This window comes from Zingiber officinale, chromosome 9B (assembly GCF_018446385.1).
Source record: "Zingiber officinale cultivar Zhangliang chromosome 9B, Zo_v1.1, whole genome shotgun sequence".
NCBI classification, from domain to species: domain Eukaryota; kingdom Viridiplantae; phylum Streptophyta; class Magnoliopsida; order Zingiberales; family Zingiberaceae; genus Zingiber; species Zingiber officinale.
This window is the reverse complement of record NC_056003.1, coordinates 29,978,998-29,996,697: the sequence shown is the minus strand read 5'-3', so window position 1 is coordinate 29,996,697 and position 17,700 is coordinate 29,978,998. Positions and strand designations below refer to the sequence as shown.

Genomic DNA, 17,700 nt, shown 5'->3' with positions numbered 1-17,700 from the left:
GAGGAGGTGATGACAAATGGAAAAAAATGCTCCACAAAGTTAACATGACGAGATACAAAAACTCTTTTGAGAGTGACATCATAGCACAGGAAGACACTCTGAGTAAGATAATAGCCAAGAAAGACATAAGAGGTTGACTTGGGATCAAGATTGTGGTGAGAGTAAGGGCGCAACCATGGAAAGCATAGACATCCGAAAACTCGAAGCTTAGAAAGATCAGGAACGGTGGTGAATATTTTTCAAAAGAGGACATGTGGGAAAGACTGACCTTAGGCATGCAGTTAATGAAATAAACTGCCGCAACAAAGGCATAAGGCTAGAAAGTGAATAGAATAGACACTCTGTGCAATAAAGTAAGACCAGTTTCGATAATATGATGATGACGACGTTCAGAGTATCCATTGTATTATGGAGTGTGTGGAGAAGTGGTAAGGTGACTGATACCATGAGTAGTAAGAAAAGAGTGAAGAGCTAAGAATTCACCTCTATTGTTAGTGAAGAGTGTTTTGATAGTCATCGAGAATTGATTTTCAACAAGAGTTTTGAATGCAATAAAGGTAGAGTATACATCCAATTTTTTGCGTAACGGATAAAGCCATATATACTTTTAAAATGATCAACAAAAATAATATAATACTTGATTCCATCAAATGATGATATAGGAGATGTCCAAACATTAGAAAAGATAATATCCAAAGGAACACGAGACGAAATACTAGATTTAAGAAAGGACAATTTATGACTCTTATTAATATTGCACGAAGTACAAGAAAAATTAGACAAAGTATCCGCAGAAAATGAAAGACCCAAGGATAACAAAAAGCGTTGCAAAACATCTAATGATAGACGACCTAAACGACTATGCCATAAGGAAATAGATGACGAGACAAACACAAAAAAGGCCGAAGGGGATGATAGCGGAGACGCAAATTTTGGTCAGTAATAGACACCATATCTATGGACCCCGCTGACCAGTGTCACTCCCGTACGACGATCCAACACCTGAAAATAGGAATCAAAGAAAAGAAATGTAATATGATTAGTAGCACAAAGTGCAGTGACAGAAATAAAATATTGGAGAAAACTAAAGGGAAAGATGGAGTGAAGAAAGAGAAAGAACCAGTGTGTTTAATGGGTAGTCTAGAACCATCATTAATGGCAACGCTATCATTTCTAAAGTAAGGCTCATGCAACGAGAGAGTAGTGAGATCAGTGGTGACATGATGAGAGGCGCCTGAGTTGACCACCCATTCCCGAGAATCAAACGGAGGTGTAAAATGAACAGCAATGCGTACAAATGGTGCACTATACGCACACGGAGGACGTGGAGCACACGGAGGAGTCGGCGGAAGCAGAGCAAGCATCGAGGCAGTCATATGACCACACTAGCGAGCAGAGTGACCTTGAACACCACAGATCTGACATCACCCAAGATAACGATTAGGATTGGACACAGCTGGATGTGCAGGAGGACGCGCAGACAACCCAGGAGTAGATAGGCGCGGTTGATGAGACATCGACGGAACCTACTGGCGACCACCACGATAATTTGAATACCGATTACAAGAATTCCCTACTAGAGCCACAAGAGCAGTCATTGGTATCAAAGATGGAGATGGTGTCGAGACTTTTAATTGAGTTTCATAACTGAGGAGTTGCTCGAATAGCTCATCAAAGATAATAGGGGCGTCACGAACTTGCAGAACATATGAGATATTGCAATAATCTTGGCTAAGACCATTCAGGACACGAATGGAGAGCTCATCAAAATTAATTTTGACATTCATAAGCGCAAGAGCGTCAATATTTCTTTTGATGTCCTGTATATAATCAATGATAGATTTGTTATCCTGTTGAGGGCTGGCAAGATTTTGATGATGAGTCATAATCCTGTCATGTGAGGGAGCAGTGTAGGTTCTCTCCAGCATCTATCATGCGTCTCTAGATGAAGTTGATGAAGAAATAAACTGCACAAGAGTAGGAGACATCGAATCTATAATAGCATTGAGGAGAAGTTGATCCTGACAGAGCCATAGAATATGACCAGGATTCGCCTGAGAGAGTGTGGCGTTTGTAGGCGTTATTTGCGCAGGGGGCAGGGACTATGAGCCATCAACAAAACCCAATAAGTCATATCCGAATAGAAGAGACTTGAACTACAAGCGCAAGGCAGAGTAATTGGAGGTGGTGAGTTTCAACGGTGCTTAAGCATTGACGTTAAGAACCACAAGGGCGGAAGGTGAATCAAGAGTATTTGTGAGAGATAGTAGGCGAGTGATGTCATTGGCGACAGCCATTGTAGAAAGCGACTAGTGGATATTGTGGAAAAAGAAAAAAAGATTGTTGTTAAGCTCAGTGCTTTGATACTATATTGACGATAGAATTCATACACTTTATTAATGATAATATGTGATATATAAAGATCATTACAAAGTGAAAAATAGGAAAACACATAAAATAAAAAAATATAAAATACTATAAAATAAATTAGTATTTCATAATAATAATTATTCTCTAATAATTAGGAAATAAATAAATATTTACTAATAATAATTATTTCCTAATATTCCCTCTTCGTTTGTGATGGACGAACGACCACGTTATGTGTGACAATACTGTCGTCTCATATATATATCTATATATATTGAAAAAAATAACAAAAACCAAATTAAATAAGATTGGTGGTGTTTAACTTAGGGGTTTGAGAATAGAAATTTTAGAATCATTCCTAAATAATTTGGAATGGATAAAATCTAAGTAAAATGGTGGATTTAGAATTTATTCCTGATTCACCACAGGAAGAGTTTAAAAAATATATATTATTTTATTTTTTTTTCTCGATAAAAGGCTCACCTAAGCCATCACTCCCTATTCCCCTCTTCGCTTGTGATGGACAAACGACCACGTCATGTGCGACAATACTGTCGTCTCTCCAGGGCAAGTCATCGTAGGCTCATAGCGCATAACTCATAGCCGTCCACTACCACCTCCTCTTTGTTTTGTCCGTCATCCCTTCCCATTAGCAGCAAACTTCTTTTTCCGTCTTTCATCGTCATGCGCTACGAATGCATCAACGTCGAAGTACAAAGCCGAAAAAAAATAAAAACTTTAGTCGTACCTTACTTGAAGCAACTAAGAGCATCCACAGTGGGAGCTCCCACTGTGACGTGACATAAATGAGAAATCTCCCTCCCATAGTGGGAGGGAGGTTTCTCACTTTGCACGATGAAGCGGCTCCGTGGTTACGGAGCCGCTTCGTCGTGTTTTTTATTTTTTTTATATTAATTTTTTTAATAATTATAAAAAATAAAATACAATGGCCAGAATAATAGCCTTCGTGTGCTATGCCGTTGAACAACGACTATTTTAGCCGTTGTACAACGGTTAAATTTATTTTTTTAATTTAATTTTTTTTATAAATACATGATCGATTTCATATTTTTTTCATTCATCTCCTTGTTATCTTTGCTTTCAATTTCTTTCCTTAACTCTCTATATTTTTCAACCACAAAAATATCTTGATTTATTTCAAATGACTCAAAATCTAAATCGATCTATGCTCCATGAATTCTGGAGAAATGAATTGGCGGAAGATGCGGAGGATATAGATGAACGAAGAATGCTCCAACTATATGAGCAGCGACAAACGGTACGTCAAAGAACTCAAAGTTCTTCCGGTAGAACACAGAGGAGAAGGTATTTGAATCAGGATCGTGAAGTTGGACATGCTCATCTTTTCAATGATTACTTTTCTGATGATCCGGTATATCCTGATGACATATTTCGACGTCGATTTCGAATGAAAAAAGAGTTATTCCTTCGTATAGTTGATGCCGTGAAAAATCATTCCGAATATTTTCAATGGAAGGTCGATGCAGCGGGGAAAAAAGGTTTGTCACCACTTCAGAAATGCACAGCGGCTATTCATCAATTGGCGTATGGAGTCCCTGCTGATCATTATGATGAGTATCTACGGATTGCTGAAACAACTGTCATCCAATGTTTATTCAACTTTTGTTGATGTGTAATTGAAGTGTTCGGGGCCCAATATTTAAGACCTAATGCTGCTAATATTCAACACTTGCTTGAAATGCATGAGCAGAGACATGGTTTCCCTGGCATGTTGGGCAGTCTTGATTGTATGCATTGGCAATGGAAAAATTGCCCCGTCGCTTGGAAAGGCCAGTTTACTCAAGGAGATCATGGCGTCCCAACAATTGTGCTCGAAGTTGTTGCATCTTCGGACTTGTGGATATGACATGCCTTTTTTGGGATTGCAGGGTCACACAATGATATCAATGTGCTTAACGAATCGTCATTATTCAACGACATTTTACAAGGGAATGCACCCGAGGTTAATTTTACGATTAATAGTACACAATATACAAAAGGATACTATCTGACCGATGAGATCTATTCAGAATGCACTACTTTCGTCAAGAGCTTTCCATGTCCTCAGAATCCCAAGAGAAAAATATTTAAGGAACGACAGGAGGCCGCGAGAAAGGATGTCGAGAGGGCATTTGGGGTGTTCCAATCACGATGCGCAATGATAAAAGTGTTGGAGCAATCCCAATGGTCCGCGGGACCATGTGTTTTGGTGTTTGGGCAAAGGGTTTAAGTTAGGTTCACCCTTGTATTTGATATGTGTATTTGAGTTGTGCAGGTTTGCAGGATACACATGTGACTCAGGTTGATGGCTTCGGGTCCGGTGAAGGATGGAGCATCCGAGGGACCGTGGACAAGGCAGCGAGGACAAGGGCCGAGGGAAGCGACTTCGAGGCATACGCGAAGGATGGCATTGGGGACGAGCCGCGGGCTTGAATGCATCCGAGGGACGAGAGCCAAAGGAAGTAGGCTTGAAGGCAAAAGGTCAAAGCTGCAAAGGAAGAATCAAGTGAGTCATAAGGGTGAGGGTACGAGTGCACGAGAGATTGTACTCGGAGTAAAATCCTAGTTTTAGGGTTTTTACTGTAGCGATCTTGTAGCAGTATTGTAGCAGTCGATGCATGTGCATGTTTTAGCAGTCGACTGGGGCAGTCGACTGGTAGCGAACAGAATGTGTGGAATCGAGCCGTTGGGATGTAACGGTCGAATTTCCACAGAGGGCAGTCGACTGCATGTTTTAGCAGTCGACTGGTAGGCGGGGTTTTCTAACCCGTGGCCTATAAAACCAAAGCTTGGGAGCTTGGTTTGAGTTGACGAAATTAGTGGTGGGTAACCTCTAATTAGTAGTCAACTAGTGCTCTAGCAATCCAAGTGTTCTTGATCGAGTTGTGGCGAGGTTTCTCCACCGACAAGGAGGATTGTGCTAGCCGGAGTTTGCCGGGGAGTAATCCACCGAAGGATCGGGATCGTCCACCTTACGGACAGCCGTGGAGTAGGAGCCCTAATCTCCGAACCACGTTAAACGATCGTGTCAATTGGTTTGCTTGTCTTTCTCATTCTTAGTCTTTAGCTTTCGTATTTGTATTTGTATTGTTTGTATTCCGCTGTGCTAACAAATACGTAGGAAGCGAGTATTTGGGGGTGCCGTCTATCCAACCCCCCTTCAAGCCGGCCGTCCCAACAAGTGGTATCAGAGCGAGGACGCTCTCCGTTGGACTAACCGCCAAGGAAGCACAAGATGACCGGCTTGATAGAACCGCCAAAGCTTGAAGGTAGAGGCTTATGGGACATCACGTATTGGATGATGAAGATGGAGGTCTTCTTCAACACGGATTGGGACACCATGTTGGTGGTCAAAGAGCCGTTTGAAGTCCCTAAAGACAAGAAAGGGAAGAAGCTCCGAACACGACATTGGACGGAGGAGCAAACCTCACGATCGGAGGCAAACTCAAAGGTAATAGCAATTTTAATTGGTTTATTGCCTCCTAATGTGATAAGTGGTGTAGGTAAATATGAGAACGCCCATGAATTGTGGAGTAAAGTGAAGAAATTTCCATGGGAGGAATTTTTGTCTACACAAGAAGAAGAAGAAAAATCCGAAGAAACGGATGTAGAAGCTCAAGTAGAGGAAGATCAACAAGAAGTTGAGAAATGTTCAACATCCGAGGAGGAGAAGAAAGATGAAGTGGTTCAAGAGGAGAAGAAGGACCATTTGGATGTGGAGACCAATTCAACATCAAAAGAGGAAGAGGAAGTGAATCCGGTCACATCCAAGGAGAAGGAGGATGAAGAAAGGCCATCCACAAGTGTGAATGAGGAAGATATAGCATCTACATCCTCAAAGGTTGAAGAAGAATCCAAGACAAGTGAAGAAGAAGAAGAAGAAATCTTGGAAGAAGTCAACCTAGTGAGCACCTCCACCGAAGCAAAGTCAAAAGATCACATCATTTGTTTCGGGTGCAATGAGAAGGGACACTACAAGAGTAGATGTCCTATGGGTAAGAAAGAGGTATCTCCTAAACTCAATTCAATTCATTTAGAATCTAATTTGAGTTTTAGGAAAAAGAAGGAGAAGAAGCACATTAGATGCTTCACATGTGGAGAAATGGGTCACTACCATACCAAATGCCCAAAGAAGAAAGAGCTTAAGAAATTGGCGCATCTAAAGAAGTGGGAGAAGAAGAAGAGGAGCTCAAGTCAAGGGGGAGCTTCAAGGGTAAGGGAGGTATACCCTAATTTGAAGTGTAATTCAAATTCAAATTCTTATGTTCCCATGCATGTTAAGAAAAATAATGTTAATCATTATATGCCCATGCAAAATTTTGGTTTCAAATATCATGATAGGAGTAGGGTAATTGTAGATCAAACCCTTAGGAGACCCTTTCATGATAAACCTAGAAATGGTAGACCTAAGGAGACCCAAGGCATTAATCCCAAGAAGGGGAGACACATGCCTAAAAAGGGTAGGTCTAGGAATGTCCAAGGTGGACATGTTGACTCTAGGGTTAGGAACTTAGAAAGGGAAAATCAAGCTTTGAAGTCAAAGCTTGATAATTTGGAGAAATTCCTTAAGAGATTCACTATTGGATCTAAGGGATTAAATATGGTGTTGGGTAGTCAAAGACCCAACAATGATAGATCGGGCTTGGGATACCGATCTAGTCCCTCCAAGGTTAAAAGAAGACCATGTGCTAGGGTGGCACATGATAAGTGCAAGGGAGAGTCATCCAAGGCCAATAAAAAGAAATATGCTAGGGTTGCATATGATTATGGCAAGGATGATATGTCCAAGGTCAAGAAGATAAGGAGATCTTCTAAGGGACATCATTGTGGTTTGGTCACAATAGATGAGTCACCTAGGGAGGTGACTAAGGTAAAGAGCTCTAGGGGGAGCTCCAAGAGTCAATTTGGGACCCATGGCCAATGGATCTCAGGTGGGTTCTACTTGGGGGTCTAGAGGAGCCATGGAGTGTGCCAAGTGGTTTAGAGACGGACTTGAGTCTCAAACCTGGGGAATTGGCACACATGGTTTGTATTTCATGCAAGAAATATGACAATTGGGGTCATATAGCATGATAATTGGTTTTGGATGTATAGATGCCATATAAATCAATGCTAGGGATGCATTATGGGTTAGTATGGGCAAATACATCAAGAGGAAGCCAAAACTAGGACTTTAGGTCAAGATTCAATTGAACTTTTTAGCTAGTTTTGTGTTTTGTGTCAATCTTGGGATTGGTGATAGATATATTTTTATATATATTTTTCCCAAGTAGATATTGATATAATAGACCTCTCCACAAAATTTGGGGATTTTTGGAGGTCTGTGGAATTTCTGGCGCATTTCTGAAGTTGGCCAGAAAAGGCTGATTTTTTCATGAATAGTGTACCAGTCGACTGGTACAGTTACCAGTCGACTGGTAACACTGTTCACGAAGTCGACTGGTACTTCTTGCAGTCGACTGATACCAGTCTGAAAGTGTTTTCAGCACTAGATTTTGACCGGGTCAGCTCATATAGATGTATGGGATCCATGGGTGATACATACATGAGTTTAGGGTCATTTGGATGACAAGTTTTCAATAATTGGGATATTGTTGGAGAACTTTTTGGATGTTAGGCAAAGGGGGAGAAGTAAGGTTTAGTTAGGAAAACCTGAAAGTACCTTTGTGTAGGGGGAGCCTTGGGATAGGTTCTTAAAAAGCCCGTTGTAAAAATCCTAGCTCAATGGAGAGCTTAGGTAAAGGGGGAGCCTTGGGATAGGTCCTTAAAAAGCCTTATGTGGAAAATCCTAGCTCAATGGGAGCTTAGGTGTAGGGGGAGCCTTGGGATAGGTTCTTAAAAAGCCCTGTACATTGATTCGGCATTGTAAGTCCAAGTGTGTAGCCTTGGCATCGTAAGTCCATTCGGCAGTGTAAGTCCAAGTGTGTAGCTTTGGCAACGTAAGTCCATTCGGCAGTGTAAGTCCAAGTGTGTAGCCTTGGCATCATAAGTCCATTCGGCGTTGTAAGTCCAAGTGTGTAGCCTTGGCATCGTAAGTCCATTCGGCGTTGTAAGTCCAAGTGTGTAGCCTTGGCAACGTAAGTCCATTCGGCGGTGTAAGTCCAAGTGTGTAGCCTTGGCAACGTAAGTCCATTTGTTTTAGCATGTTTATTTGCTATATGTTTTCCCTAACTTAAACGTATTGCCAAACACCAAAAAGGGGGAGATTGTTGGAGCAATCCCAATGGTCCGCGGGACCATGTGTTTTGGTGTTTGGGCAAAGGGTTTAAGTTAGGTTCCTGTATTTGATATGTGTATTTGAGTTGTGCGGGTTTGCGGGATACACATGTGACTCGAGTTGATGGCTTGGTCCGGTGAAGGATGGAGCATCAGGGACCGTGGACAAGGCGGCGAGGACAAGGGCCGAGGGAACTCGAGGCATACGCGAAGGATGGCATTGGGGACGAGCCGCGGGCTTGAATGCATCAGAGGGAGAGCCGAAGGAAGTAGGCTTGAAGGCAAAGGTCAAAGCTGCAAGGAAGAATCAAGTGAGTCATAAGGGTGAGGTGCGTGTACGAGAGATTGTACTCGGAGTAAAATCCTAGTTTTAGGGTTTCTTGTGGCGATCTTGTAGCGATCTTGTAGCGCCATCTTGTAGCGATCATTGCATGTTTTAGCGATCGCGCGATCGGCTGAGGCGATCGGTAGCGACAGAATGTGTGGAATCGAGCCGTTGGGATGTAGCGGTCGAATTTCCACAGAGGATCATAGCCGTCGACTGGTAGGCGGGGTTTTCTAACCCGTGGCCTATAAAACAAAAGCTTGGGAGCTTGGTTTGAGTTGACGAAATTAGTGGTGGGTAACCTCTAATTAGTAGTCAACTAGTGCTCTAGCAATCCAAGTGTTCTTGATCGAGTTGTGGCGAGGTTTCTCCACCGACAAGGAGGATTGTGCTAGCCGGAGTTTGCCGGGGAGTAATCCACCGAAGGATCGGGATCGTCCACCTTACGGACAGCCGTGGAGTAGGAGCCCTAATCTCCGAACCACGTTAAACGATCGTGTCAATTGGTTTGCTTGTCTTTCTCATTCTTAGTCTTTAGCTTTCGTATTTGTATTTGTATTGTTTGTATTCCGCTGTGCTAACAAATACGTAGGAAGCGAGTATTTGGGGGTGCCGTCTATCCAACCCCCCTTCAAGCCGGCCGTCCGATCCCCAACAAAAAGGTCCAGGATGATTTTGGTACAAGGATAATTTGAAGGACATCATGTATACCTGTATTATTTTGCACAACATGATTATTGAGAATGAGGGAGATGCAGTAGTCAATTGGTCGAACGATGAAGGAGATTCTCAATCACAAATATTTCAAGGCTCCATTCAAGAATTTCAAGCATACATTCGTAGAAATTACGAGCTACGTGATAATCAACTACATCATCAACTTCGGGCCGACTTAGTTGAGTATATCTGAGCACGCTATAATTGTAATCAGTGAAAAATTTTTATTAATTGCGATATATGTATTGTGATATTTATGTAATTTTTTTAATTATGAAAGTTATTTTATGTTAGTAATTTATGAATTTAAATTTTATTAAAATTTAATTATATAAAATGTAAATATGAAGAAGAGATAATGAAATATATATAATCAAAAGTGTGAGACCCATGAAGAAGTTGTTGAGAGATTTTTTTATAGTGGAAAGGGGTGTGAGATTTTTAACTTTTGATGTGGCACAAATATGACAACGAAGGAGCTCTCAATTGACTCTAATTACTATGGATGTCCTAAGAACATGTTCGGTCAAATAGGAAAAGCGGTCACAGATATCTTTTTTTTTTTTTATACATTGATTTATTATAAATTTTTAATAAAAGTTTTAAAAATTAAATCGATATTTGAAAAATAAATCAATACCTAATTCAAATTTATAAACCAAACAATAATATTAAAATAGCTAAAACCGTTCTCATTTCAATCGACTCTCAAACCTATTCTCATTCCTATTTCTACACCTAAACCAAACGCTTACTCAAAGCAGCAAGCGGCACCGTCTCAATCTCAATCTAATTCATGAGATTTTGTTGGTGACATGTCACAGTCTACTCTTTTCCGGGCCCACCCGGGCATCATGGAGCCGAAGAAAATCTAACCTCTGCGTCGTCCGATCTCGACAGGAGTCGGAGAAATCTAGCGCTTGCGACGTCCGATCGAGATCGGACGGCGATTAACGGCTGTCGGGCACCGCCTAAGACCCCCGAATCTCGCACGTGCCGAAGTGTCGGTTCCCGACAGCAGACATTGACCGCCGTTGCCGGTTCCCGCTCACGAACAAAAGAATTAAAATAAAATCGAAGGAAATTTTCACTTTGCCCCAGAAACCTTTTAAATACTCTGTATCATTTAATAAATTGCATTTCCCCCTTCCTACTTCTGAAAATATTTCATTTACCCTCTCCATTGTTAAAAAGTGTCAATTTATTGTAATAAAGCTTCAACATGGGTCAATAATATAATTATACAAATTATCAGGAAGGATTTTAACTAATTAACCTTGTAGCTTTTGTCCTAGCTGAGAAATAGTGTTATGATATTCTATCAAGTTAATGCCAAGAGATCAAAGCCAAAGTATTTTACATGTGAAAATTTTCCTCTAAAACAAATAAATAAAAATTAAAATTTTCAATATTTCTACTTCCTTAAAATAATATATATATTTTAAAAAATATTTATATATAATATATTACACATGAGAAGACAAGAAAGAGTGTGGTGTGAGTGTTCAAAAGTCCTCCTTTAATTGCTCTATCCATTAAATTGCACTATGAAATAACCTTAAAGAAGGAGCATGCACAACTAAAGCCAAACCCTTAGGCCTTTTTCCTCTTTTCTCTCTTCCAAACTTTCATCCAAAGTTTTCAATTCTCACGATCTTCAATTAATTCTTCATCATGGCAGAAGATATCATAAAGAAGGATCATGATCACTTCCCCTTTTACTTCAATGGAGAGGCTTTTGATACAAGTAGAAAGATCGAGATTGAAGATGGCATAGCAACGCAACATCAAATGATGCCCAATTCCTCGATGTCTTCTTCTACCACGGAGCCGATAGGCCATGAGGAAGAGAGGAAGATGGCAAAAGGAGATGATGATGAAGTTGGCCTTGAGCACAAGAAGAAGAAAGTGTAGGTTTTTATCACTAGTCCTCCATTTCAATAATTAGGACCTAATTGGCTATCTTTTATCTCCTAGAACACCTAATTTTCTTATATTGTTTTACATATTAGTATTATTTATCCTTCTTTTAATTTGTTCTATTCATAATTATGGGAGACTTGAAGTTTTAATATTGAATTTAGGGTTTAATTTGATTTCTCTTGCTCTCTCCTTGTTGCCTAACAAAATAAATCCAACTTTTAAGGCTTTATTTTTTCTCTCTCTCTCTCTCTCTCTCTCACACACACACACATATATATATATATAGTAAAAAACAAGTATTATATATAGTTTTTAATTTCCTCTTCTATGGAGTGAGAATAAATATACCTTTTTTAGTTTTAGTTTTAGGGCTTAATTAGTTTCTCTCCTTGTGTATTATAATTTGATTAAAAATCTTGATTATATACTTCTCAATTGATTGTATAGGACTAGTAACAAATCAAAGAAACAAAGAGAGAAAAGGCAAAGAGAGCCGAGATTTGCTTTCATGACCAAAAGTGAAGTTGATCATCTTGAAGACGGCTATCGATGGAGGAAGTATGGCCAGAAGGCGGTCAAAAACAGTCCATTTCCAAGGTCATTCATCTCTCAAACAGCTCAATCCATTTAAATCAATTACATGCTATATAATTAATCTAATACTTTTGATAGATTTCATATAATTAATTTCAGAAGCTATTTTCGATGCACTACTCCAAAATGCAACGTGAAGAAGAGAGTGGAGAGATCACATGAAGATCCGATGACCGTTGTCACCACCTACGAAGGGAAACACAATCATTATAGCACTTCAAACTTTCACGGTGGAAATTGCATCAACCTTTTGATGTCGCCGCCCTCTTCGCTAACAAACATGCCAACAATGTTTCTCAACCACCAAGTAGTAGCATCTCCCATGAAACCTAGTACATGTTCGTATGTCGATGACCTACCTCCACCACAGAATCTACAAGTAGTCCACGACTACGGTCTCTTGGAAGACATCGTGCCATCGTTATTCAATCAACAATAACATACTCATATATATATCTATATATATACATGATGAAGTATAAATTAGGGATAATTTGTGCTTAGGAGATAAATATTTTCTCCACTAACAAATATTCCAACTTTTACCTTTGCTTTGTTAACTTGTTTTCGAGATATATATATACACATCTTCATTATGATCAATTTTGAAGTGTTATGTGTATAGGAAATGATCTTGAAGTAGACTATATCATTTTGATATAGTTGCGAATAAAATCAATAACTAATTGATTCAATGCATACACAAATCTCCCTTCCTTTCGACTCCACACATTGTTTCCATAGGGACGGGGGCTGACTTGCACAAATAACTTTTTTTGTACGGCTAAGTGGAACGGCATCATATCGTTCCACTATTTTTTTTTTAAAAAAATCGTTTAAATTAAACGGCACGATTTTTTTTATCAAAAGAGCACTGTTTTACTAAAGAAAAACAAAAGAGATTGAGTTGTATCGTGCGACCTAACCTTCTTCTCTGATAGTCTTGTTGTTAGAGAATGAGTTGTGCCACCCGTCCCGTCATGAGCTAGGCGGAGACCACTGCTAGAGTCTATGGGGAGTTACAAAGGCAGCCTCGGTTGAGGGAGGCCGAAGCCTCCCTTTTGCGTCCACCCTGGTTTCACAACCTCGAAAAAAAACAAAAGGTGTTTGTCCAGTTAAAATAAGAATAATTCAATGCATGAAATTTAAGTTTTATTTTAATTTTTATGCTTCTAATTTATTCTAAAATTTAATAATATTTTCATTATTATTATTAACCAAAATAATAATAATAAAATAAAATATAAAATAAAGACTCGATATATATTTTATTATTTAATTAAAAATCTCAACATTTAATAACTAATTTTGATGGAATTTAAAATTAAATTAGGTTAATATTCTATATTTTAAAATTGACAACATCATAAGTAGAGAAGTTTTTATCAATATATTAGACCAACAATGTTAGAAAGTATATATTTCTCAGCCTCATAGCTAAGATAAAGTGTATAGTATATGTAGATAATGTGCAGTATATGTTCTTGTCAATTTAATATTTGATATAAAAAATTAAATTAATTTTTTACGAGAAAGTGTTTGTTATAATAATTTACTGTTGTGGTTTTCGAACGTCGCCCTTACGTTACACTACTGCATGAGCTTGCCAAGTCTAATTTATGTGTCTGAGGTACTAATTTACACGTGTTTATATATTATATTACACTTACAGTTTATGTACGTAATGACTAATATATATATATACCAGTCACCTTAGATTCAGTGTTTTATATATATATCGATGTCCATGATCATGGAGGTAAATGATTAAGCTTCAGATGCCTTTCCTTTTCAGTCAAATCACTCGATCGGTCAATTCAATCGATTGAATCAGACAACCATATGTTTGTTCACTTGAATCATCCTAGTTTAAAGAATCTAGTTCAATCAGATTGGATTTATTTTCGTGTGTGCTTTTAATCGGTCATTCAATTTTACAAACATTTATGAGTCTTTACTCCACTTGCAACTCTATAGCAATTAATAAATACCCATGAGACGATATGAGATCCTGAAGACGAATATTAATCGAGAAAGAGAGACTCAAGAAGATTTAATTAACAACGATAAAATAATATAAAATTCATTTAAATATAAATGAGGAATAACGTAAGAGAATATATATAGCCGACTCCACATTGTGGGATAAAGATTCAGTGGGGGTTGTTATTGTATCGAGCATGCAAAATCTCTTGATTTAATTGTCAAATTTTGAGAGTTGATCCATTGAACCGAATAAGTTGGCAAGCTGGTGGTCGCTGATTCTTATTGGTTAGCACAGGCACTGAGTGATTCATAGTCATAGAAGAGCTACACGTTCGTGGTCCCTAATCCACATCATTCACTGTCTCCTTCCTTGTCAACTTCCTCCCAATGCCTATTTGCTTGGCCACATGTGATGACCAGCCTTATACAGAGGTGAATTCATCAGTACTAGACATAAACCAAATACAGAGGTGAATTTAACTTTCGGAAAAAAAAACCCTACAAAAAAAAAACATAAACCAAATTAGCATTGAACCACTGAATCAGCCTGTTCAATGAACAATGCTCTCAATTAGAGTTGTCATTGTCCTCCTCAAGCCCAACAGGGAAGAAAACAAAATATCACACTTAGTGAAGGTGATGTTTGTAGATAGAACAATTCCTTCTGTTGTGTATCTTGGATTGATGTAGCCTCGGATGCTTCAATTGGTGATTTGAGTATTTAGCGAAAGATTACACCTATGGATTTTGTATTGCTGAGTCAATCCTAACATAGGGGGAAGAAACACTATGCCTAGGAATTGACAACATGAAAACTTTGTGTTGGTGATTTGGAGCACACAGTACTTTTTGATTGCTGTGCTCTCAGCTCCCAATAATTGTTGGAATCTTCAATGTTGTTAATTTGAAGCAATAACAATTCAATATGTTTTCATTAGGATTATTCATAATTCTTATCGTATTTGGTAAAACTAAATAGTTTTAGTAGATCCTTTTCTGCCTGCATGAGAGATAATGAAGGAGATTGAATATGAAAAGTGTTCTTTTGAACTGGCCATTATATATAACCTTGGTAGCATAGGGACCTGCCCTGCTCTGTTCTACTTGTTTGTGAACCTTCACTCACCGAAACCACCTCCACCTATCTCTGGCCATGGACACGGAGTCACCACCGCACTCCTCCTCCATTGTGAGATGCATGGCCTCACCGTCATGGTTTCCACATGGCCGCTCGCGCTTCTACCACCACCACCTCCTCCCCCGTGACGAAAACGGTGAGGCTGTCCTTGACCAGAGCCGCGGGTGGCGTGGCCTCCTCAAGAAGCTGCTGAGGGAGAGCAAGGGCATCCGGTGCTGCTGCAACCCCAAGCCACTCAGCTTCGGCTACGATGCCGATAGCTACTCCAAGAATTTCGATGATGGTCGAAGCAGCAGCATGGATCACTCCAATGACATCTCTCATCTTTAATTGTTTCCTCCTCCTCCTCCCCCTCCTTCCTCTTGTAATTAACTATTGTAATTAAGTCGATTATCTCATATCCTCCTTGTTGGCATCATAATCTATTTGTCTGATGAATCTACAAAAAAAAAAAAAAAATCATAGGAAATGAATTATATTAGACTTAAATTAAGTGGAGAAATTTCAAAAAATTTTAGGAGAAACTAGACATTATTATACAGGTTATTGTTCTTTTTGTTAGAAACTAATAGTAGTTTGCCAACTAAATTAATTAGATTAAGAGCAGTTTGTCAAATACATTAATTAAGTTTGGATCTTGATTTGGGACGATAGTTGGATGAGTACGAGTTGTTGTTTGATTGAGGCCTATTAGAGGTTTATATTACTTCACCTTAGATGACTGTAGTTCAGCTGATATCGACTTCGTCTGATGCTGCAATGCAATGCAATGCCTTGAAGTGGAAATTGATTTTGTAGGTGGAATTTGTGCGAGTTCTTCTTGAGCGAAAAGTTAACTCACATGAGGCAAAAGAACTCCAAGGATGATGAGCCTTGCTCAAGGTGGGCTAGTAATCTTGTCTTGCTTGCTTGCTGCTCTTTGGAAGAGGTAAGGTCTATCGCTTTAGTACTACGAGTGTTCGTGTGTGACTAATTCTCTCTGCTCTAAAAGAAAAATGGAAGAGAGGTTGATGGATTAGGTCAACAAAAAGTGGAAGAAAAGGAATCAAGTTGAGCTTGTTATGCTTGGAAGCAATGTCTGCATTATAAGTTTTGTTGCTTTCACTTGCAAGCTTTGACCTGTACCGATCATTTCCAACCAAAACCAAGCCATCATTTGATGTGTGTGTTTGTGTGTTTTTTTTTCATTTTTGATGCACGGAGGAACTTCATTAGTCTCATAGAGCTTGATAACTTGATAGGTGGTGTATCACAACCTTCTCGTAGTAATCGTGTCCAAGCGACACTATGTTTGCGTGTAAAACCAAGTCTTACATCTGAAGGTGGGTTTTGAGTATAAAACCATAGTTTTATGTCGTGAAAATTAAGATTTTGGGAATATTAAGCACAACTCTAAGTTCAAATTAAGTCATGTAACCGGTTTAAAGTGGGTCAGCAGATATCCCCGTCTGCATATATCCCCCTCGGAATCGCTTATATCAAACACATCATTTTTAGTTTTTTCTTCCCTACAAAATTTTAATCATTTTCAGATTAGTAGCCAATTAAAAAAATATAATGATTCCAGTTCATAGGTTAAATGATTAGAAAAAAAAGCTAATTTGACAGTATTCTTATTTGTTTAAAACACGTCACAGTTTTTAGGGAATCAAATTATTAGAAAATACAAGATAAGTACAAGAACAAAAAAATAAGGTTATCACAATAAAGAAAATCTGAGTCGTTGACTGTCAAAGGAGCTTCACAATGTCGCAGGAGCTTTTTCGGAGCACTGAGCAAGAAGGAAACTTGTCGCAATTGTTATTCTAAAGCTCTAGGTCGAAGGCCTTTAAATATATCCATTCTGGGCGCTTGGAACCCCTCCAAGCACCTAGACCTTGTGGCTCGGCCAATCGACGCACTCCATGTCAACTTATGGATGATTTTTCTGTTCCGGACGCCTGGACGGAGTTTGGGTGCCCGAATCACCTGGACACCCATTGTCGAGCCTGATCCAAGTACTCGAACTAGCTCTGGGCACCCGGACTCCTTCCGGGCGCTAGGATCCTTTTCTTCACCATCTTCCACCTACAAGAAAAGGTTAGTCCAAGCAATCAAAAAATATATTTTACACTACAAAATAGAGTTAGCACAACATGATAAAATGTGAATATTAATTAGATTCTGTCTCCACGAAATCAGGATCTAGTCAATATCTTAACTTAGGTTTTCCAAATTGACCTAAGTTGGATCGACGTCTATAGTTTCCTCAACGGGAAGCATGTCCTTACTGGATCTCTCCTCCAGTTGCTTACCTTCACTTACCACTTCCAGTGACTTGTCTCTGACCCACGAGGTCTTCCCACCAGTTGTTAGGTAGGGGTGTCAATTCGAGTGGGTCGGGTCGGGTTGGGTCAGGTTGAGTTTTTTT

The 17,700-nt window shown here is 39.2% G+C and overlaps 2 protein-coding genes across 2 annotated transcripts; both read left to right on the top strand.

Moving 5' to 3' along the window:
- The first annotated feature begins 11,147 nt into the window (after positions 1–11,147).
- LOC122024934 (WRKY transcription factor 71-like) lies at positions 11,148–12,667 on the top strand. Its single transcript, XM_042583675.1, has 3 exons — positions 11,148–11,559; positions 12,020–12,169; positions 12,266–12,667. Exons 1-3 carry the CDS (start codon positions 11,324–11,326, stop codon positions 12,603–12,605), a joined length of 726 nt encoding a protein of 241 aa, XP_042439609.1. The 5' UTR covers positions 11,148–11,323; the 3' UTR covers positions 12,606–12,667.
- A 2,504-nt stretch (positions 12,668–15,171) lies between these two features.
- Positions 15,172–15,708, top strand: LOC122024979. Its single transcript, XM_042583730.1, has one exon. It carries the CDS (start codon positions 15,306–15,308, stop codon positions 15,618–15,620), a length of 315 nt encoding a protein of 104 aa, XP_042439664.1. The 5' UTR covers positions 15,172–15,305; the 3' UTR covers positions 15,621–15,708.
- The last annotated feature ends 1,992 nt before the right edge of the window (positions 15,709–17,700 follow it).